A 25,341-nucleotide genomic window follows, 5' to 3' on the forward strand; every position below is an offset into this window, starting at 1 on the left:
ATAATATAACACGACCAACAACATGGAACATGTCCAAGGCAGCAGGAAGCAGTTCTGAGGGCGTTCACTTACATTTAGTGTTTAATTTATCCCTCCTGTTTAATGCAAGACTTTAGTAGAACAAATTTTGTTATTGCACTCGAGTTTAAAGAGGATGTTTACTATCACGATATATATCATCATATTGACGTAACAGAAAATACACCCCTGGCAGTATTTCGATATCACGGCATTAGTTTTACCGATAAACTTGGAAATACACGTTTGCGTCAGCGGGGTCCTGTTGTAAATTTTACATTTAATACTGACCCAGTATATCCCAGCGATTACAATCTAGCAACTAAACTGCAAACACTGCAGCATGAAGGCGCAAGCAATTATTTTTGGTCGATTGAACTTGTGCCATGCGATTACCTGCCCTACATTACAACATTAGAGGGATGTAAAATTTACATGGTCGCAGAAAACATCCCTTAGCGCACGCTGACGGGATCGATCTTTCGATAAATTTAATCATCATTTTTCATGCCGCAAATGCAAATGCAAGGTAAACGCTATAGCCAGGAATTATCTTTATAGGAGCATATTTTACCTTTAACTAGCATATCGATTTTATGCTAAAATATGCGAAAGAAAGAAGAGAATAGTGTTGTTAAACCGCATATTGAGGCTGATGAGCGGGGGTTTTGTATAATCTTGGTCCTCGAGTTTAGAAAATGTTTACTGGGGGAAACCGTTGTTTCCAAAAGAGGGATTTACCTCGGAAAACTCTTATTTGATGCAAAATTTTCTGCTCTTTCTGATGGAGCAGAATCTCTCCTAAACCGCGTTTCAGAAATTATGGAGGAACTTCATACGTCGTGTCTGTAGGTTCGAGATCTGGATTGCCGCCTGATTTATGCAGAGGAAAACGCACTCACCACCTCACTTATTTTTCCCAGAGTGGTTTCACTTGATATAAAATTTCATGTTTTTAATTTTCACGTTTCAGAAATATTAATTACTTAATAAAATGAATACTAAAAAAACCAATTGCTTAATAACACAATTAGTCTACAAGTGGAACATTTCCTTTTTTTATTTAGTTTACACAACGAAGAGTCATATTCTACTTCACTAATTACTCTAAATATATTGTGTTTACATATAGAGTACCCCAAAAGTCCCGTATAAATAAGAAAACATGTCACATATTGTTTTTAGGTGTGCACTTTTTGGTGTAAATGACATGTTTACAGGACAGGGCGACTCATGTAATAGAAAAATATACTTTAATTTTTTTTTATTGAACACCGTGTATATTATGACGTTTTTGGGTTCTTTGAGCAATTCTGAACATATTTCACGTAACATGCCCATTACGAAATTCTACAGTTACTGCGCAAATGGCAATACAAAATGTTTGCACAATATAGTAATTAGAGTGGTCTGCTAGATCGCCTGACTTCACCCCTATGGATTTTTTATGGGCTTATCTGAAACGTAGGGCGTATTTAAATAATCCCAACAATAAAAAAGAGTTTAAATATCAAATTAACAATAAATTTAAATAAATTAACAAAAACAATACTTGACGTGTTCCAATATTTTCATGAAAAATATGTCCTTCAATTTTTAACCAATTTATGCGGGACCTTTGGTCCTCTATGTAGGTTTGCTCAGTAGGTTTCGTGCCTTTTTTCTGCCTAGACTAAGTGTGACCTCACTTAACGCACACTTTCATTCTTTTCTTTGATAGTGAAAAGCTTCCTGTAGAAGTTTAATATAATTATAGATCAAAGAAAAAAGAAAGAAATTGCAGAATTTATTGCTGATTCAGACAAGTAGAATTATGAAGTTCCGTGTTCGGAATGCTCGGCCCATCTTTGCCGTTTCTAGTTGGTTCTTCAATATTTTTTCTAGAAATACTGTAAATACCTCTCAACTAAAAAAAGGTTTACTGTTACTGTTCACGAGTTTTTCCTTTCATCAATTTCGAGCCTTCATTCGGAACAAACTTGCTTCAAGTTTATTAAAAAATCGGAGCCAAGGCTCAGCAATTTACAGATATCAAGTATTTCGGATTTCCAGAAGACGGAAACTTCGTTAAAAGTCCCTTTTGAGTTTCTCAAAAATGGCGTGGTGTCTTAATCGATGCTCGTGCCCATTGCGAAAAGATGCCTTTGTCGTAAATTTTGGTAGTTTTCAGAAATTATGCTTTAAAAAATGTAAAGCTAAAAAACATTTTAACCAAGCAACAATTCATAAAAACAACGACAATAGCCGCATTCAAAAGGATCAACAGTGGCACAACGACAGCGGGATTTCTGGTGAATGAAATATGCTTCATCATTCATTTCATTCAATTCCAAATAGTGGCACAATCGTTCTGCTGATTGCGGCCAATAACGATCCGAAAAAACCGACATAGAAGAAATGAGAGAGTTGGAGTAAAGAACTTGGACGTGGCCTCGGTTGGATGAGAATTTTTGGGATTAGAGATTTGACAAACTCTAAGATCCGTTCGGGCCCCTCCTCAAATAAAGAACGTGGAGACTCAAGGTGGTGTGGTTCCCAGTGAAACGCGGGGCGGGAAAACATTTAAACTGACACAGCATCGCATCTCAGATGGTGACACGGGATATGGTAGAACGGGCTCATGTGGGTGTATTTGCTCTTAACCCTACAACTCTCGGAAAATCAATAAATTATTTTCTTGGAAAGACAATTTCCTCGTTGACTCCCGTTATGTGAAATATACCGTAATCTCCATGTCTTTATGATCCTCTATGGGGCAATAATGTAACTGAACTAACTGCATGGCACATGTCCAATGTGGCGCAGAGCAATTCCTGGGGCGTTCACAGTGCTATGTTTAAAATTTAATCATGCTTATAAAGGACAAAAAGGACCCTAATGTGGCCGACGTAACGTTTAAAACAAATATTTATGGACCGAATAAGTATTTAACGTAATCCCGAAATTTCTAGATGTGGGTTCTGGAATGACCGTCACTTTTAGCGAAGGAGATTATTGCTCTTTAGTTTGCCGTTATTTGTTGTGCTTAACAGCAGATTTTGAAGTCGAATCGTTCCTGCTATATGCAGGATTATTTCCAGTTTTGCTTGAAGTTGGTTCGAAATCTATTTATTCTAGAATGAAGCCTCTGAAATGTGTGACACATAATGCAAAATCGATTTGTTTGTCCAAATGGTCACAGACTTCAACAGGCCCCATTTCGTACGTCTAAAACATACAAAGCGTTATAACTGCGTGTCACGAGGGACCCATGCTTATTGTTCGAGCACACAATTGTACCGGATTGAGTAAACACTATTACAATAAAGTTTATTTATTCCCTCTTACCATAAGGGCACAATAGGGCAGTTGCCACTTTGAAATGCATTGGGGATTAGGTACCATTTCTCCCAAATGATCCCATAAATCTAAAAATTAAAGGTTCGCATAAAGGGTGCATTTCTTAGGTTAATTTAAGGGGAGTTTATTTCTATACGTCTCATGCACTTCACTCTATGCCCACTTCATGAACGAGCATACTCACATTAGTTTCGTGTCACTTTTTCACAGTTTTCCACGGGAAATGTCTTTGGCGAAGGTTAAAAGAAAAATGTGGCAACGTACAGGGTTTTAAACTCTCGAGTTTTCACCTATTTAATCATTGCCCATATAAACAGGAAGAAATTTTTCACGCTGAGGTGAAATAAAATGACGCAGGTGGAAAAGGCTTTTTCAGTTTATTTTTTGGGTAGCTGGTGGTGGTTTCGAAATTAAATGGGTTTTACCTTCACGTCGGCCCAAAACAGTATAAAAATGTACGGTCAATTCGAGGCCATTTGAGATAAATGCAGAAGTTGGTTTACTTTCAGTTCGGGCCATGAGTCACTATCTGTTTACGTCGGATTTCTAATTCGAGCTGTTTTTTTTTAGATCTAATTAGAGGCAATTCTTCGTGAATTCTGGAATGATCGGAGGTCAACAATTAAATGAAACATAATGCGACTGACAATAGCGTCTTCTTGAATTAAAATATCGAAGAGCGAAGGAAAGAAATGAATCAGAGACGTTGTTGAATCGTCGATATTAACAAGTGAAGAGAAATAGGATAGAGTCCGTTCGATTTTGCCTCCTGTGGGAGAGAGGAAATTCAACAGCATTCTTCTTATCAAAACATCGAGATTAGAAACTGAGAAAAGGGACCCAAGATAATTTATTTCATTTTTACCTTCATTCCTCTCAGGTACCTTTACACTCTGCTTCCTTTCTACGAGAATAGTCCCAGGAGTACCCGACCCAACACTTATGTCTCGGCATACTCTCATTTGCCATTAGCACACTTTTCTCTTCTATACTCTGTTTAACTAAGAATGTTTCAAAATAGTATTCCGACTTCACCTGTTCGTTATTGGCAAATCTCTGCCAATCAAACCATTTCTTCCAGTTTGGAAATAGCGAACAATCTGAGTGGGCCAAATCTGGTGAATGGGATGGTTGAGGGAACAGTTCGCGAGTCAAGTCGATTGATTTGGCCGTCGCGACGACGGAAATGTGGACTTGTGCGTTGTCTGGATGAAACGAGGCTTTTTTTTCGTCAAATTCGATCGCTTTTCCTAATTTCTCCACTCAAATCCTGCAATAAATTTGTATAATATTCTCCATTTATTGCTTTTCCTTCGGGGAGATAGTCAATAAAAATTATCCCGTGTGCGTCTCAAAAAACGGACGCCCTTTCCTGCAGATGGAACGATTTTCGCCTTCTTTGGGGCCGAATCTCTCCTTTGACTCCATTGTTTTGACTGCTTTTTCGTCTCAGATGTGAAATGATGGACCCATGTTTATGAATCGACGCACAAACTCGGCTTTATGGCTGCGAAACTTTGCCAAACACTCCCTTGAAACATTCTCACAGCCCTGTTTTTGTTCAGTTGTGAATAATCGCCCAGATCCATCTTCCAAACAGTTTTGTATCCAATTGTTACGTCACAATGCTGCAGTACAGTACTTTCTGAAATAGCTATCTTCCAGTACAGTGTTGTGGATTTCTACCAGAATTTCTGGAGTGGTCAAATCTGGAGTGTCATCGGGCCAACCACTGCGGAGTTCGCGTTGACCGCTCGTACGACCACATTTACACTCTGCCATCCAATATTTTACAGTCGTCAAAAAAGAACCAGATTACCTCAAAGTAGAATCTACCTCCACTTTGATGTTCACAAAATCTCTAAGAGCGTTCACTAAAAACGGCTTCACACCAAACACAAATCAACATAGGACCCTCAAACTTTAAACATAAGCTTTTTGAGGTTAGGTCTGGGTAATATTTGGAAAAAAATCGCCCTCTATATGTCGGGTCGGGAAATCTTGAGACTATCCTTTTACCTTGGGGACTCTTATAATGAAAAGAGTGTTATGAATTTCAACACAAGAGTCAAGATTAATTGAAGACGGAGGTTGATGAGACGAGGAGAATATCCACCCTCTCTTCGCTGCAACTAAACCCGGCATTAAAGCTGCTAAAAAATAGACAATTCGTTTCATGCAATAGACTGATGGCGTTCATCTCAAATAGTTCAAGATCTTTGGAGCAAATCTGAATCTCCAGTTAACTTGGGGCCATTTGACAAGCAGGCCAAACAGCAACATGCGAGTATATCCAATTAGAAATTTTTATGGGACTTTGCTCGTTCTCGAGGATATTTCCCACTGGCTAGTACGCGTCCTTTTCACCACCAAGGGTGTTTTCCGTCCAGAGAATATGGATGCATGTTTTGGGGCGGCTAAACCGATTGTCGCACCATGTCTTTGTTTAAGTCGGAGTTCTAACGGGGTTTATTCAAGTTGGCGTCCAAATCAGGAGTAATAATCAGGCCTTCTTTAACATACAAAAAATTCTAAGCTAATGAGTAGGTGCCGGTCCTCACTTCCAGTAATTGAATTCATAAAGCGGCAGTTATTCCGACTGAATACCCGTGCTCTAATGCAGGGGATAATATATCAAGCACATAATATCGTTTGAATTAAAACGTCAACCATTCATATCTTTTTTAACGAGTGCGACACAAAAGCATGCAAATTGTGAACGCAAGCAAAATACATTTCTGCTTAATCCATTCGTTAGACCGAAAATAGGACATGTTAAATACTGCAGATTTCATTAAAATTTATTAAAGCGAAACATTTTATCTAGCTAAAGCAGAAACGGCAGAGGCCCTTCATATAGAGCGCAATTTCTATTTCTTATTGGCACGCGAAACTGTAATTACAGTATATTTCCAGGACAACAGACGTATAAATTAAATGTCCCTTTTGTATCGTCTTCCGTCATCATTTTTGTCCAAAGATGAAGTAGCTAATTTCGAAATATGAGGGCTGGATTGCAGCTGGATTTTTGTCTTAGAAAACTGATCTCGGAATTGTGTTTTTAAATGGACATTGGAGTGATTGCGTGGAGTGCTAAAGACTTTTGTATAGAGTTCCATTTATCCAGGTTTTTCTATATTCTGTAGTAACACTCATCCTTGGCTTTTCGCCGAATTTCAACCGCAATTTCATCCAATAGTAGATCATCACATTTTCCACTCTTTTGGATGACTTCTATGTGATATAAATTTTACATCAGAGAAAAACTTCCTTTCTGGTCCAGGCAGTCCAAGGTCCACATCAATGATAAATTGCCTTCTTCCATACGCTGACATCTTGACGTATTTAAAAAGCCAATTTACTTCTCAGTGAGAGACATAAAAGGGATTCAATTAATCTTTAATGGAAAAGTTATTTTCCCGATGTAGTAATTTCCAGCTTCAGCCAAGGCTATCGTAATTAAAGCCCAGCTGACATTACCCTTTTAAATTGTCATCTGCAAAAAGTGGGCATATCACCTCAACTCCGGGTCTGTTGGAGAGAGCAAAGTTACTAGAAATTGGCTTTGGTAAATACAGGGTGTCCTACAGGTACCGGTGCAAATTGGTGTGGCGTGAAACAAAACAAAAAAAAAACAGAAAATAACGCTATTTAAGCTGCCGAACATGTCTTATATAAAGCTTACTCCTTTTCGTTACACAGGGTTTTAAAATTAAAAAAAAAAAAAAAAATGTAACTTATCGTTAAATTGTGCATTTGGAAATTTTTGTTGTAATGTATGCAAAAAGTAAGATTTATCTATAAGGCACGAAAAAAGTTGTTTTAGCACTCTACAGATCGAAAGAGAACAAGTTTTATAGGACATGTTGAGCTTAATAGCTTTACTGTTCAACGCCATTTCACCCTATACCAATTTGTACCACTGTTTCCAGGACACCCTGTATAAGTTATCGTTTGGATCTTTGCATATGCATCATGCATAGAAATCGTAGGCATCAAATCAATTTAAGATCGGCACAAAGTATGACCGGTGGCCTCTCAAAAGTGTGACGTTCTTATATTGAAATAAACAACACTGGTATAAAAAAAGCAATTAAACAAGGAGGAGATGAAGTACTATTAATTTATATTTTTCGCCAGGAGAATAAAATGAAAATTAAGAAGTATTTATAGTTACACGGAACAGGGTGCAATCATTAACAAGCACGGCACCTCTTTCACTGCTCTGTATATGGAGTTTTGGTAGGTGCAAGCGAAAGGCCCTGAGGCGGTTGATAAATGGGAGAGAGACGGAACGTCATCATTGATTTGCAAGCAGTACGCCTTAGTACAATCACGAACTGTGTCACAAAAAGGGTTTGTATTTCAATGCACGCTAAAAGTACCATTTCTATCGTGGTTTTTGTACTGATCGGGCTAAATTAAAATTTATCATGGAGCTTGATCTCGAAGAACGCATTCAAATTTGCACGTGAGCTTTCGTAGAAAAAAAACGATAGAGGGTTTGTTTATTAATTCTGTAATCGTGAGAAAAACGATGGAATGTTATTTACAAATTTTTTTAGTGTAAACACATCGCGCTCGAATTTGGGAATGACGCATGATGTCGGGACTACATTCTTGTCTTGATGCCTGAAATTAAAGGAATGTTGCAGAGACTCGCGTTTGTTTTATTTAAAAAAATCTTATCTGACATACAGTCACTCAAAAAAGTATTCATACAGCCGGAAAAAAATTCTGTAAACCGTAACTTTTGACTGATTTTGTTCAAATTTTGTATAATGAAAATTCAAACCGAAACTTAATTTGCGTAATTGAACAACTTTTGAAAATTTAACTTTTAGAGTGCTTTCCAGCGTTTAAAAAAAACTCCGTTTTGAAAACTTCTTGTGCGGTGGAAATGTTTCAATGTGGTTTTAACATTCTTGTAGAGGGGATTTTTCTTCATATATCCTGAAAATTTGATCAAAATCGAACAATAAATAAGGGAGTTGCAACCTTTCAAAAACGCTAAAGAGTGACGATTTTCGCGCAAAATGACAAAACTTTGACATTTTTGATGACTTTAAAAAGCTGCAACTCCCTTATTTGTTTTTCGATTTTGATCAAATTTTCAGGATACATGAAGAAAAATCCCTTCTACAAGAATGTTAAAACCACATTGAAACATTTCCACCGCACAAGAAGTTTTCAAAACGGAGTTTTTTTTTAAACGCTGGAAAGCACTCTAAAAGTTAAATTTTCAAAAATTGCTCAATTACGCAAATTGAGTTTCGGTTTGAATTTTCCTTATACAAAATTTGAACAAAATCAATCAAAAGTTACGGTTTACAGAATTTTTTTCCGGCTGTATGAATACTTTTTTGAGTGACTGTATATGCTTGGGTGCTATGTGCCTCGTCCAAAATCACGTAGAACTACAACCTTACTCGGATGAAAACGTACTGCTTACGAGTCAACGATGTTAGCCGATTGTCGACAATGGAGGGGGGAACGGTAGTTTGTCCCCCTCGCACTTACCAATCGCCCCGTCGCCTCTCGCTTGCACTCACTAAAACTCCATGTGCATAGCAGCGAAAAAGCTACGACATATCGTCACGTCTCTGATCGTGCTAGAAGTGCAACAAATAACCAACTCAAAGACACACGTTCATACCACCATCTTTATTCAACGCGTGTACACTCCCATTAACAATTTTGACTCGTTACTATAGCCTGTAGGAAACATGCATATTACATCTCTGTCTTTCTTATTTGCACCTTACGTACCCCCCACCCTAAACACGTACGTGCTGCCTAATTCGATACACACGGAAAGATCCAAACTACAAATTGTACGAAGAAATGTCCAGAATCAGAATGGGCTCTAGTATTAGTTGAAGACCTCAGTCAAAGACACTCTCACACACAGACCGCACAATCAAGCTTGCAATCTCTATAAACCGCATTTGCAGACCAATGACGTTAGTTGCACTAATTTGAAGGTTTCTGTTAATGTCTGCGGTTATCGAATGAACAAGAACTAACAGGCCACAATAACATTTACGAAATTTGACTCTTCGGCTATAGGAAGAGTTTTCAAACATGGTTGAAATATAATGCCCACATGCAAAACCCACAATTTCTTATTAGTCCACCCCCATTAAACCGGTCCCAATGACAATGTGATCGATCACTGAGTCTGCGACGAACAGAACTTGTTTGTTTCATCTATTGGTGAATGAATCATCTGTTAACATTTTTTAATATGGGATGATAGATGGATCCTCGTAATTAGCACGTGATGAATTACACTTCTCTTGTGCATGTGGGTGGGTTTTTGTCCTGTTTTGAGAGGGTTGTAACAATAAAAGCATGTTCGGTACATGGAAGACAAATTGGATCTAGGTTTACAGATTTGCATAACCCTCGAAAATTGAAGGCATCATTTATTAACTATTGAGGTAGCACATCTACAGACAAGAAAAAATGCTCGGGGTACAGAGGATCGGCGGTTAAATCTAAACAATCTGGGTCGTTCATAGGTCTAATGGTCAACTTATGTTTTCTACCATGAAACACTGACTAACAGATACGGAAAATTTTGAACGCGTTCGAGGAACCAAGAATATTGGCTGTGAGGTTCAGGAGTGATTGCATAAAGATAAATCAAACACATTAAATGGCGAGGAAGTCGCCAAAGTACTTGTTGGGGCCGTATTTGCTGGCGGAAGAATTTCCCCAATTTTAGAATCACTCTGTATAAAAAGTAATAAAGTACATTGAAGGAAAAATGAACGCCCAAAAGACACTTATGCTAATATTTTATTTCATTTCCGATTTTTTCCCGGAAAAGGCTTCTAGAGCGTGGCCTGGAATACACAATTTTTTTCGAGTATTTATTCTATATGGTCGCACTTCAGGAAGTTTTTGACTTCTTTCGAGCTTCCTGAAAGGTTTGTGTCCATTTGCGACAACATTTACAAATAGAAATACAGAAATTATGTGTAGAATTAGTTCGTCGATCTTCCTACTGATTTTTCCTTTAACGTTCACGAAATTTTGTGGAAATGCAGTCACCACTTTCTGGAAGTTCAGTTCAGGGAAGCAAATTTTCCATCTACTTCAGGGGCAAAAAACTGAATGGTGCTGACCTCGTGTGATTTCAGTTCAGAGTAAATGAATGCATGGAATCATCCCACTAACGAACTTCTGTGGTTGTACACATCATAGATTTTGTTTTGGAAATGTTTAGTCGCAAAATCGATTTTTGTCCCGAACACCCAGCTGGCGCCAACTCAGAGCTTACGCACAGTAAGTAAAAAAATTATTCGTACACCCAGGTGAACATTGGTGGACACTTATTTGCAATTTTTGTAACTTAAAAACAAATTAAATCACAGAAGTTTAATGCATTCCCGCAAGTAAGGCCTCATTACACAGATCTGTAAAAAGTATGACCAGGAAACTGTCTCTTTGTACAAAGTAAATAATGCAAAATGCCTTTTGGGTGCGCTCAAAAACTATTTGGTTTGTTCAGGCATAGGACATTTTACCTGAAATGTGTTCAGTATGCGGGGATGTGTCAAAGATTTTGACAAAAAGTTTGCCGTTCCACAAGAAAAAAAACGTAACTTCAGTTCACTGTTACTTTGTCACGCACCTTGTACATTTCGGAACACAGAAGAATGGTAGAATATCTAAACTTATATAAGGTGTTTCTTAATAAATTGTATATTTTTTTAGATGTTTCAGAGTTGCCGGGCTCTTCGTATACAGAGTATAATACGTCTTATTTGCTAAAGAGACAGCCGCAATGCCCTGACCTTATTCAGCACTTATGGGAACATTTCCAAAGATAGATAGGAAAAAGAGAAATTTTGAGAAAAGAGCAACTTCGTAACATGATTTTAGATGAATGCTCCAAAATGCCCGAAAATATCTATAATTTCGTTGTATTAATAATCCGTCGTTTGCAAGCTGTGATCGATGCTAAAAGGTGTCCCACCAAATATTGATGACTATGCTTCATTGTTATTTAGGGTCATAAAAGTTTGGTTTTCGTACTGTATGAAAACTTTTTTAGGCCCTATTAAGGATTTTTTCCCTTTATTTTCGTTGTATAGAGTGTCCCATTTTCTATGGGATTATTGAAAAATCTGACTTAGAAATAAAGGTGTTTAAAAATGGTTTACCCAACACTTTGCTACTTTTTCGAGAAATAAATTATTGTGCATACAATTTTTTTTCATACATCTCTTTGTTTACGTAATGCAGAGTGAAAGTGCGATTGTTACCTTTGGGGGCCCCTTGTATAATTGTTTTATTTCAAAAAATTTTGTAATTGGAAAAACGGATACTCATAGTTTTTTGTATGTTTGAATTCAGTTGTGATATAATAGTTCTTATTCATCTAACCATTTTTGAGATAAAGACTTTTTTTTAAATTTAACACTGTATCTGCTTAGTCTGCGTGATCCCCCTTCGAAGGGCTTTTGAGTAATGTAAGACACTACTGGGGAGCATGCCGCAATACAAGTAATATTATCAATTTAATATTGAAACAGATATAAATTTTAATTGTGCAGTTACAAAATATGCCTTAGCCGTCTGCAGCCAAAAGCTATTTTAACGGTAAACATTTTAAGAAGAATGGAAACGAATTGTAGACTATGTTTAGAAGCAATTGATGGAGTTTTTGAACAAGTGCGATAAAAAACTTTTTATTACAATTCCGGTTCGTATGCCAGTTATTTAGAAAGGTGCATTATTAGGAATTAGTAGTTTTTCCTGCGTTTCACGTGTATTTCTGAAGGCTTCGCAATAGTGCTGAATGTTGCTGAGAAGTGCTTCAAAATGGGAACAGGGCAGACTAAAAAAATACAGGGCGTTTCGTTAAAAAAAACATAAGTTGGGTCATTATCTCGAAAATGGTTAGACGAATGAGAAACCTGATATTACCGCTGAATTTTACGTAAAACATCTATGAGAATCAGTTTTCAAATTTACAAAGTTGCAATTGCACTTTCACTCAGCGTTACACAAACAAAGAGACTTATGAAAAATTGTTTACGTCATGATTTATTTCTCGAAAAAGTAGCGTACTATTGCACAAACCATTTTTAACTATATTTCCCAGCGAGGTTTCTCGGGGTAGGAACATAGCGAGGCGTCGCGCCTCGTCGTCCGGCGATGGTCAGTGACGAAAACGGTAGAACCACGCGAGTGCAAACAAACTGGAATTCTTCACTTAGGGTCGCACCTCGCCCCTCGCAGCGCCGAGGTGCTCGAAACTTGCTCTGTGATTGGCTCTCTCAATCCCCCACTCCCTTCATACGGCAACAGTACGCGTTCGATCAGCAGCACCGTACACGTTCGATGCGATGGAGGAACCCAAAGTGCGTCGAGAGATGCGGTGCTGCTTGAGGGACCAGGCCAAACTTAACAGGAACGAAACATAATTAATATTAGCCATCGTACAGAAGTATTTGGGCGAGTCACTATCCCCGCGTTTACCCTTAATAATCCCATGAAAAATGGGACACCATGTACAAAGCGACAGCTGCCTGGTTATATTTTTCATAAATCCCTATGGTGATCCATTATTTGTGCGAATAAATAAAATTTTTATGATTTGAATCGTTTTTAAGTAACGAAAAATTGCAAGTGAATGGGATTCGCCCGGGCGTGTGAACACTTCGTAGGCCTTCTGTATCACCGAAACTGTTTCCATCGAGTTTTTTTTTTTATGTACAAATGTTTCTGTTTTTGTTTCTGGCTAATCAATGGCATTTTATTTTCCCCAGAATAGATATTAAGCCCCTCGTTTATTCCATGCCAGCTGACACTTACTTTGACGAATTAGTCCCAAGGCTATATAAGATACAGCTCGAGAGCGGGCAATTGTCAACTCGACACCGCCAAGAGTTATTGCGGTTATTTTTCTTCTTCCATTTGGAAACACGTTTCCTTGTCCGTGCAGGAGTGTATTATGCTGATTAAACTGGGGAGTAGTAAATAATAAACAGATATAACCAGCCTCTTACGTTGACAATGTTATATATTAGTCTTGGATGAAGAAATTTGCACTCGCCTTCCCAGTGGTTAAAATGACGACATGGTAATATACGGGCCTAATTTGTCAGCTTCTCAGCCCTCATGGAATCCGGGGTATATTGATGAAACTAAGTTTTTGTTTTAGCCCGAGGCCTTTCACGAGGGATTATATTCCAGGACTATATTTCAATTATTTAGCATTTAACGTCCGCAGTTCCACGTACTTTTTCGCGAACTTCTTAATAAATGTAAAGCATCCAAGTTGAGAGAAAAATTAATAAGTCTCTTTAATGCTTCCCTGGAAACGGGGAATTATACTCAAATAAAATGCAAAGCAGTGAAGCTTTATAAATATTTATACTTGCAAGGAGACGCAATTCCCGACAATGCATTTAAAATATTTTAAGGTAATTCCCGCACTTTTATGAAAATCACGAAGTACAGATTTTTATTTAAGCGGTTAAATTTTTAATGGAGCACTGTCTGGACAGTGGAAAAATGGCTATCTAATTTAAGTTCTGTTTTTACCCCTCGCTGGTGAGCAGTGTTTTAATGGGGCTTTTTGTATTTACCGGCTATGGCACATAATAGGTTCAATGTTGCCGCATAAATAGATCACAAATTGCTCTTCTGTCTGGATATCGTGACTACTAACTAATGAGAATTGGTTAATTTGATTGTCTGACAAACACGGAAATGCAGAACATTAATCGGCCGGAAATAACTGTGGTTCTTTTTCAACAAAAAACTGTTCAAAACAGGCAAATCGCACAATAGAAACATCTTTGACGATCGTTTAAATTTAACGGCGAAATTTCCTCTACATAGAGTTTGACATATCTATTGACTTTCTAGTTCGCACAATTGCGGTTCTGTTACTGAACTTAGATTGTTCAGAACAAAGTTCGTATTTGCCAAGGGCGTAATACGCGATATTACAGAAATCGAGTCGGTTATTTGCTCTATCAACCAGACTGAATTTTCATATTAGTACGAATGAGTCTGACATCCCTAGAAAGTTTGCCAAGGACATATTTGACTTCAAAACGCAAATTCGTCATTATCATGGCCAGCGGGCTTTAGACACTTTAGCGAAGGTGAGCGCAATATCCGAGGGAAATTTGAAAAACAATATAAAAGTTCGGAAAAGTTCTTGGTTTCCCGAAACTCTGCGGATTTAAAATCAATAAGAGCACGTTAATATTAAACGGTCATTAAATACTCTGTCGGTTGGAAACAAGTTTAAAACGACTTGCAACACGCCCTTTGAAACCATGAATATTCAAAGGCGCGTCCTGTCGCCAGTACTGGACTGTTAAACTTGGTCGACGAATGCGAGAAATGCCGCCCTTGTGCCAACTGGGGAATTAAATTAAGGAAAGTATATTTTTTTTTCGTTGTTTGGGATTCTCGTTAATGGAGGGTGTATTGTGAATCCAAGCAGTCTTCCCAAAAATACTTGAAGAATCAGGCTTAATGTGGCTTCAAGAGATGGATCAGCTAGACGTTCCTATTTCATTTGTGGTTCGAACCGTGAGGAAAATCGGAAAAGTTTTATGAGAATAGTGAACTTATGGAGAAGGTTCTATGTCTGTATCGCATGTGAACATATGTAATTCAGGAAGCTTGTTTACCTAGTTCAGAATCGCGTCTTTCGTTCCTGTTAAATTTTAAGCTGATGCCCTCTAACTACAGAGAATGTGATTTTGAAAAAATACGTGTCTAAATATACTGCGTGACATAGGAAAGGGAACACCCCATAAAAAAGGTTTTATTTACATAATTTCTCGTATGCACGTTTCCTACGCTAAAACAAATACTTCATTTAAAATTAAAAAAAGAACGATAGAAACCAAAAAAATTATAATTTGTCGGTCCTCCGGGGTGTCTTACACATTCCTCTACAAGTCTAGGCGTGGATCTAATAAGGTTATTGATGTCCTCCAGAGGAATCTCATTCCAGGTCAACTGGGCAGCAGGACATAGCCCCGCTAGGGTTCGTGGGGAATGGGGTAAATTATGCAACCTTCTACCCGCAATATCCCATACATGTTCAATCGGCGAGAGATCTGGAGCGCGAGGTGGCCAAGGTAGCAAATTGATTTAATTTTGTTGAAAGAAGTCCATAGTCATTCTAGCCACGACATGCGTCGTGTTTCTGGAAAACTGAATTAACGTGAGTTTCCAGATCAGGCACGAGATGATATTCCAAGACTTCTTGGATGTATCGTTGGGCTGTCACACTGCCTCTGATGAAAAGTAAAGGGGATCTCTGCTATCATAAGCAATAGCACTCTAAATCGTTACCCCAACAGTCTGACGGACATGTGTAAATTTAGTGATCCCGCCTTTCAACCCGTCTTCTTCTTAGTCTTACCTGATCATCATCCATACCCAAACAGAATCTGGATTCGTCACTCACTACGATTTTGTCCCTTTCTAAATTCCAATGTATCCATTCTCTGCATCACTGCAGTTGTTTTTGACAATGATTCAAGGTGGAGGGGTAACCCCAGATGGGGATAGTAGGAAAACAGTTCAAAACTTCTTTTCCGGCGATAAATGGTTGGATTCCCAATGAGCCCTCCATACTCAGAAAACCACTGATCCGCCACCATTCTTAACGAGACAAACCTATCTCCCTAATTCGTAGGCGACGATGTTGGCGTTCTGGAGTTCTTCAAGATTGTTCAGTACTTCTCCTTCTGCCTGTTTGCTCTTCTTGGAACCAGGCCTGAAAACATCTCACTATAGTGTTTACACTATGGTTCAATTTGGTGGTGACGTCCCTGAACGACCGACCAACCTCTGGTAGACCCACCATTCGACCTCTCCCAAACTCGCTCAATTAACGAAAATTTCGCTGCATTCTGCGCCTGAACATATTGTATTTGATTAATCCAAAAGCATTTTCTAAACACCATACATCAATAAATGATATTTTCCAGTTATGTTGTTGATATTTTATTGCAATTTTAATAGTAAAAAAAAAATTAAATATCTGGTAACTCGCAAAAACATTGATAAATATGGCTGAAAATTTAATCGTTTTTTGTGTTCTCATGTACAAATATGCTTACCAAAAACGAGCCCTTTTACGGGGTGTTCTCTTTTCTATGTCACACAGTGTAAGGAGAAAAATGCTTGTTGAAGAAACGTAGTACTGCTATGAATGGAACATGTTCGAGGAAGTTATTAAACGTGGAATAAGTTGGTTATCGATACGTGGGTCGATACTTTCATTTGAAAAGTATTAATCCTTCCGACATCAAAGGGCAGTTAAATTTTAATCTGGGGGAATCGGGTTCTTCATTAACAATTGTAAAATATTGGGTGGCAGAGATTAAACGCGGTCGTATCACCTGCCAAGACGGACTCCGCAGTGGTCAACACGATGACACGCCAGATCTGACCAATCCAGAAATTCTGGTGAAAATCTACTCTACGTCTAGTCTACTGTACATAGCACTTTGATCGCACAATTGGAGACGAGAAAGCAGTGCGGAAAATGGATGCCGCGATTACTCATAACTGAACAAAAACAGGGCCGTGTGAATGTTTCAAAGGAGTGTTCGGCAAAGTTTCGCACCAATAAAACCGACATTTTGCGTCTATTCACAGCCATGGATGAACACGTTGGTCTATCATTGCACACCCGAGATGAAAAAGGAGTCAAGGCAAAGGACTCAAAGGGCAGAATCGGCTCCAAAGAAGGCGAAAGCCGTTCCATCTTCAGAAAAGGTGATGGCGTCAGTTTTTTGGGACGCACATGGGATAATTTTTGTTGACTATCTCCTTAAGGAAAAACAATAAGCGGAGAATATCATACAAATTTATTGCACCATCTGAGAGAAGAAATCGGGTAAAAGCTACCACATTTGGCGAAAAATAAAGCTTTATTTCATCAAGACGACGCACCAGTCCGCACTCCCGTCACCGCAATGGCCAAAATCAATCAATTTGGTTTCGAAATTTGTCCTCGGCCTCCTTATTCGTCATGATTTAGCCCCCTCAGATTATTTTCCATTTCCAAACCGAAAAAAACGACTCGGTGGTCAGAGATTTCCCAATAACGAACAGGTGGAGACGAGGTTATTGTCTGTTTTGAAACATTCCTAGTTAAACAGAGTATAGAAGAGAAAAGCGTGTCACTTTCTATGGAGACTACGTTGAAATATAATGTAATATTTTCCATTTCTTTTTTCTTTAAACGTAAAGTTGGATACTGCTGGGACTATCCTCGTATTATTGGGGCCCGAAACGTAGGTGAAATTTCGATTTCCTTTTATGTTACATTCAACGTTATAGAACTGACTTGTTCCCATCTTTGTTCACGTTTCAAAGTTAATTAATCTTTGCTGGGCTTGAAAATTCAAAAAGAAGTTGCGTTTTTAAAACGTGCTGCTGGTTTATGACCCGTTTACCATTGGTACATTAGTTCAGTTGTGCTCGATAAAGCTCGGATTTAAAGGCATAGTAAAACTTCAAATAAGCGTTTTAGAAATACTTAATTTTGACAAAAGCTTCATAATTAAAGCATAACACCGACGCAATATACATAAAACGACTATAAAAAGATGATTTTCGAGAAACACGAAACAGACATGAGCAAAATAAATGATCTGTTACTTGAGCACAACAGATTTGGTTGAAAAGTGAGTGAAAAGTTCACGGAATTGAGGAAAAACGTCTAGGGTACTCGTGGGAACACGGCTTTAGAATCAAAAAGTTGCTTGACAGTTTCATCCATTGGTTTGATCTTATTGGGAAGGACGCCTCGAGTGTTGGTGTGAAAAACTCGAACTCACAGACTTCGCGGAGTTTCCACAGATTTGATTTGGGATTTGGTGAGAGAGATTCCTGGAACTTCGGAATCTTCGTTTCTCGTCTTCCTGCATGTTTTTGTACATGTCGAGATTAATGTAGATAGTAGATAGGGGCGCCCTTCAGGCCAGTTTTTAAATAGATGACATTTTTTTATCTATTCACTGTGCAGAAATATATGTGACACGTTAAAAAACCTGCAAGAACAGGTCGAGTCGGTCGAAACTTGGAATGTCAATTCCGACTTTTCAGCCCCTCATGTAACATATAAATTATTCCGAAAACTTTCTTCCATCTTTTAACTTTTAAATAAGCGCTACCTGATGGCAGAAATCTGGTGCAAAAGCTCTAACTCTTATAAATCCAGATAGCTGAAAACTTAATACAAGTTAGGGAAAAGTTATCGTATAGTTTATGTTGTAATGATTGGCGGTTATGTTTTAAACTTCGTAACAACTACGGAAAGTTACGGTTTGTTATTTTCGTTGTAATGCAGTTTTGGAGATATTTTCTTGTAAACTTTTAAATTGTCTCGTCATTTGTTCTGGATCATTTTTCAAATGGTCTTTGCGAACTCGTTATTCCTAGGTACGTAATTGATAACAGGAAATTGCTACATCTCGATATTTCTAAAGTTTCGTCAGTCGGACAAAGAATGGTGAGCTTTACGACATCCAGATTCCTAAAATATTTATTTCGAGCATTAGTTATGTCCCATTATTTCAACTAGCCCGGACTACCTCCTTTTTTCATAGTTCGGTAGTAACAAAATTCCGACATGAACGAATAAACCAGACAGAATCAATCCTATGTTTTAGGTATTGGATTGATTCCAATTTCAGGAAGATTCCATTGCTGTATTCCCCTGCTGCTAAATTTTAGTTGTAAACGTTTAAATTGAAGCAATAAACCAAACACGTGATCGCTGTACATAAAAGGTTTCCGTTCAAATGAATCGGTTTTAAAGGGCTGATAGATACATAAAGAGCAGACAGCCGAATTGCCATTTTAGAGGTAATTGCCGCCATTTTGCAGTACTTTTCATTCGGACTTTTCGCATAATTTATTCCATTTAACCGTCAGGACGTATTTTTCGGGATGTGCATTTCATGGTTATTTATCAGTCACCACTCTGAAAAAGGATAAGCCGCGGAAAGTCTTAATAAATTACCGTTTCAGATTTTCGAGTGCAACATCTCATTTGACTTACAGCTAAGTCCAATTCCCAGTAGTAATTATTTTCTCTCTGCCAAAACTGACACTGATGGACTTCTGAATTGCAACGACATGACAAATTCTGATAAAATCCGAGAAGGATTAATGAAGGGTTGGGGGTTTTGTTAGAGGATTCTTATGACTTACCTAAATCGGAAGGGGAGATCCCTCCGAGATTCTCATCTAATTAAAATTTGTCTTCCTACGATGATCGGAATATTATCTGTGAATAATTTATTAGTCGCGTAAAATTTGCTCTATACAAGAGGTCTCTGAGAAGAATCGTAAAGGTGGAATCATCTAGACTGGCCGTCCCACGAACATCGACCTCCATCCGTTTCTCGAAATCGATTAGACTAGAATCGACTAGAAAAAAATTTAAACTCGGGCATTATGCTGAAGTGGATGTGATCTGCTGATTAAAAATATTTTCATGAAAATATCACTTCCGGTCACACCGGAAACAATATTTCGGTAAAACCAGTGTAACTCGCTTATTTTAAATGAAAAGCCTTCTATATTATACCAAAATTCGATTCTGCTGAACATTGCGAACATTTTTCATCTATAATGATCTATACCTAAATGTTACGGTTTCCGAGATATTCAGAATAAAAAAAACCGTTGCAGCCATTAATGTCTTTTAAAACGATTCGAAAATGGCTAGGCGTTTTACGATGAAATTTTGTTTTGTTGGACAAAATGCTTTACCGCCGTTGGATAGTGAATTAAATCATGCTTTTTCATACAGGGTGTCTAAAAAGATAGCTCAAAGTTGTAAAAAAAAAATTGCAAAAAAATTTCATTTTTTAAATAGGGATCCCCTAGTTTTTCAACGAATTCATATTTAACATTAAAAATGAGTACTGCTTTCAATTCGTTTGTCTATCCGTAAACCTAACCGGTTTCATTTGATTTCACAAAAACACTTTTCAATGCTCAGTACTCTATTTTAAGTATAAGGACACTCGTAAATTATGCAAAGGAAAATTTGCTCACTGCGTTTATTATTTATGGAGAATGCACGAAAGCATTAACCAGAACATGACATAAATTTGGTCTTCTGTAACAAGAAAAAACGAAGCCATTACGAGTAGTCTCAATTCACAGATAATTTTAAAACTAGCGGACGTGTCAAAACACCCTGTAGAAGAAACAGGTCTATTGTTGATGACGAAATAATCGCAAATTGCGGATTATTGGAAAATCATTAATGGCTGCAACTGTAATTTTTTTTTGAGAAATTTTAAATATCTTGAAAACGGTCAAATTGAGGTACAGCATATTATACGTGAAAAATGTTTATAATGTTCTGCAGACTCAAATGCACAGAGTGTTCGATTTGAAATAAGCGAGCTGTTATTCACTTCCGGTAGATCGCCTCTGTTTAAGAATGATACCCAAAATTCAACTTTTTACTAATCCTAGTTATCAAGATATGAATAGAGACCCACATCCGTGGGGCCCCCTGTAGCGCGAAGTGCCTTAATTTTCATTTTAATTCGTTGCCGAGAAGCACTGATTTAGGTCCGCGTTGTAATTCACCCTTAAGTCAGTCATTCATGAAATATTGCGTGGGGTAGATAATGCCGAGAGCTTCCGAGGCTGAGCTTAAGCCGAAAATCAACTTTACAGGCAAAAAATGAATTGTTCCAGGTTGCCATAAATTGTTAAATCCAACAGCGTGTATTAGAAGCATTTCAATCAGAAGCAATTCTTATTGATTATTTCTTATAAAATCAGTAAGGTTTCGTTTAAACTGAATTCGAAATTAGCACAATTTACATCTCTTATCATCTGAAACTTTTTCGAGGACCTCTTCCGATGCTTCTAACTTTTCAACTTATTATTCTTATTCTAGATTCATTCAAGCAAATATGTCTGGCAGCAATTTCTTTGTTTTTGTTTTGTTTCGAGTGCTTCGGGGACGATTCCGATATCGTGCCCCCTTTGAGTGCATTCAATTAAGGCGCTAACAGATGACCAATAACAATATGCATTCGTTTCCAGTATGCTTCATTAAATCACGTAAAGGGAACTGACGTTCGAATTTTAAGTCCGCATTACTCCCCAACTAATCCTAAGAGGTTCACGAGATATAAATTATGTTGTTTACGTCAAGAAGTATATATTCGTTAAAGGGCCCGTTGTCACAAAGCCCGGGAGCAAAAACAATGTAATTGGTGAAAAATAGGGAAACACCGATTTTCGCTGCTAATCCAAATTGATTAAATTGGCCGGAGGGAACAAAAATTGTCCTAAGTAACAAACGGTTCGACGGGAGCAGAAAAATATCGCTGTCCAGATTATGTTCAGTGGCGCCTGGAGACGTGGGATGAGGTTACGACCTGGCTGGATAGAAATAGAAAAGTTTAGGGACACAGTTTCAGTAAAAAGTAATCAATTTTACAGTTTGAAAAACAAATAAAATTTTAACGTTTGTTTTCTAAGGAATGAATTTTCCTCGCAGCGTCCAAGAGACCAACTCAAAATTCAAAATATCGGGGGCCTACAAAATAAACCAGGCAAAACGAGTTAGGGACCATTTCTATAAATATTTATAAAATTGATTTTTAATTTTTTTTTATTTAGCAAATGTTGAATTACTTAGGGAATTAAATGTAGCCAATAATAAGGCCTTAACATAACATTTAGTTTTTTAAAATTAAGCAGATAACTATAAAGTTATTAAAGAATTTCTGTAAGTATTTAATTTTTTACTAAATTGTATTGTGGAAACAAACTTATGACACTTCCAACACCGTCCGGGTACAGAGTTCATTAGGTTTTCTACCATTGCCCTTGGCATGTTGTTCCATCCTCCTGATGAATTTCTGCCAGACCGTCTAAATTTTCATTTTGGACGGCCTCCCAGTCTTCTCTGAAGAACATCCGAAAGATGTTCTATGGGGTGCAGATCTGGGGAATTAGCTGGCCACTCCAAAACTTCGCTATTGCGCTCTTTAAGGTGCTGCGTCGCTAATAGGGCTGTACGGGGTTCGCATTTTTTCGTTGAAGAACGAAGCTCGGACCCTTTTCTGTTGCAAATGGGCCGACTTAAGGTTTTACAGTGTCCTCTAAGTATCGACGGCCATTCACAATTCTACCTCTAAACATGCACAAAGTAGTGCGCCTTGCGGAAGAACTTCCTCCCTAGATCATAATGGAGCTTTCTCCGAAACTGACAGGCTCTCTCGCATTTGACGGTAAATATCACTTATCTCTACGTCTCTACGCTCGAATACGTGGATGGGTGGTAGCCAAGTCCATATCCAGACTCATCTGTCGAGAGAACGTGTCCCCATTGGAGTCCATGTCCAAAAAGGTGCTATATTGCAAGCGTAATAACAAATGGTCCTTAATTTATTTTGGCTAATTTATAACACACTCTCCCTCGCTTTAATCTGACCCACCCCCCAGTTTCACTTGCGCCATGCGTCCATGACTTCAAGTACTCAGAACGCGTAGAAGTTCTCATGAACCCTCGTGGCGGTCAATCTTAATTGCATCATAACTGTTGATTAACAATTAAAAGCACCCTTGGTCTCGTCATCGAATTTCCTAACATTGAAATATTGTTTCAGACTATGTGCTCGGCGGAAGCCCTAGGGCTTCTGTGTATCCAGTCCGGTCACCCATGGCAGCCCAGCCGAATGCAAATAACCAGCACAGGTGGGTTTTTGGTTGATAAACATTAAACTTAGATGATACACCAAGGGCTATTATATTGCAAAAACAACGCTACGACTTGGTACATCAGGCCTGAGTCCTGGAATAATACAAGGGGATTTTGTTGCTAAAGAATGCTCTAATTAATGAGGTAAACGTTTTAATGTGAAAGCGGTGATTTTATCGGGAAAACGCTCATATGGTAAATACCTATAAATTTCAGGTGGATGTTAATCAAAAAACAATCCCTTCGCCCGTAAATTATTATTGTTCTTGCATATCGGACATTTCTGGGATAGGGAGAATTATTAATCCTTTTCGACGGGGGCAATAATTTTAAAATGCCCATTTCGCGTGACAGAAAAGAATTTCTATTTTATGTTTTACCTGTTAAATACTGAATACTTTTTCAGATAAAGGATATAATGGAAATATATTGCACTTTTATGCGGCCATTATTCTAATTGCCGGCCGAATTAACACGGTTGAAGTGTAAATAAAAGTATAACATTTTATTTGAATATTCGCACCATTGCGTTCGCAAAAGGTTCGTACGGTATTATAATACTTAAGTTTGTAAATTCGCAAAACCTCCTCGACACTTAATGTATTCCAACAAACCGATATGATAATTCCACAGCGAAGGTCGAGAACACAGCTTTAATTAATCCAGAAATTGCAGCAGATCCCGCACACACATCTCATCTAAAGATAGCTCTACATTATCAAGGTTCCCTTTATCCCGGACACGGGATTTCAACCCTTCCCGAATTCATGAATATTCACTTAAATCTAAATGATTAATCATCATTACGCCGGACGCGTTATGAATGTTTTATAATGACATCTGTTTGTTTACGAGCTAAAATTGTTTGCTTGGGGAGAAATTATCAACTATTACTACGGAGCCCTACAATCCCCCGGTGAAATGCCCTCGGGATAATTAATTGATGGCGCTAAAAATATTAATGAGCCGGAAATGGACAAATAAATTTCACTTTTGCCAAATTCATCAAGATTAATAGGCAGTTAACTGAATAGAGTCAAAAAAGGGTTGGGAAGTCTTCACTCCGCTGCCTTCGGCTTTGACTTTCTCACTCTTGTCAATGATGTTTTAATCAGAGCCTAAAAGTTGAGTTACTTTAAGTTTTTGGGCTCAGCTGAAGTATCTACGTATTCTCCGTCTAGCTTGAATTATATAATTGTCCATAAACCTCTATAAAATGCGTCCGTAGGGGACCAAAAGTTACCTGTAAAGTCGCTGAAAATTAAAAGGAATATTTTTCGTGAAAACGTTGGAACACGTCAAAAACTGTCTTTTTTTATGCATTTTTTGACGTAACAGACTTGGATACAGGGTTTTTTCCGTTTTTGTCTTATGGAACCCCATGTACATAGTGACGTTTTCGATTTATTCGAGAAATTCCGAACACACTTCACGTAACGTGCCCATGTCTAAATTCAACAGTTATTGCAGTATTTGCACAATATGGCTATAAGAGTGGCCTGCTGAATCGCCTGACCTTGCCTCTATGGACTTTTTTTATGGGGTTATCTGAAACATAGAGTGTATTGAAACGAACGCGACAATATATAAGAGTTAAAACATGAAAAAATTCAAAAAGCTGAACAAAAACTTCCTCAAGTGATAAGACAGGCATTTGAGAAATATAAATTGCGGCTTGTCCACTATCAGAAAGTCAACGCGACACAGTTAACACATGATATCATATTAGTTTATGTTGTTATTTTTAATTACCAGCAGTTCTATCGCCATTTCATTTTTTTTTTCATTTTTTTCGGAAACTGTGAAATTTAGACATGACCATGTTGCATGAAATATGTTCAGAATTTCTGATTTTGCGCCTTCGCCAAAAAGGGTGATGGTGTGTTGTCTTCATCTTCTAACGTTCCCCATTCATCGGTTGAGGTTTCGTGAGTAGTGAGTATGTAAAGCTCTGTGAACAGTACGTTAACGATACGTTGCATGAGTCTATAAATCAGGCCTTTATCAACTTTATCCTAGGCCCATACCAGCTTGAGGCGCTCCAGTTCAAGTGGTAAAAGAGTGACTCGTTTTCCTCAACGTAAAACAGCCACCATACGCATCATTAATTTTCTAAAGTATCTGAATACAGAAGGGCCATTAGTTTTTGCAGGGCAAGTTAAACTTCGTAGAGCCCCTAATAAAGTTTTCCAATTGTCGGATAATAAAGGCAAAAACGGCCCGGCAATTTTTTA

The 25,341-nt window shown here is 38.0% G+C and overlaps 1 protein-coding gene across 6 annotated transcripts in view; it reads left to right on the forward strand.

Moving 5' to 3' along the window:
- Ten-a (tenascin accessory) overlaps positions 1-25,341 on the forward strand; it is a 340,802-nt gene that overhangs the window by 174,746 nt on the left and 140,715 nt on the right. For all 6 annotated transcript variants that reach the window (XM_066294416.1, XM_066294415.1, XM_066294418.1 and 3 more), the window contains one exon: positions 23,016-23,103. In XM_066294416.1, coding sequence (XP_066150513.1) covers positions 23,016-23,103 — 88 coding nt within the window. The remainder of the gene's footprint in view (positions 1-23,015; positions 23,104-25,341) is intronic.

Source organism: Euwallacea fornicatus, chromosome 21 (assembly GCF_040115645.1).
Source record: "Euwallacea fornicatus isolate EFF26 chromosome 21, ASM4011564v1, whole genome shotgun sequence".
In the NCBI taxonomy this organism is placed as follows: domain Eukaryota; kingdom Metazoa; phylum Arthropoda; class Insecta; order Coleoptera; family Curculionidae; genus Euwallacea; species Euwallacea fornicatus.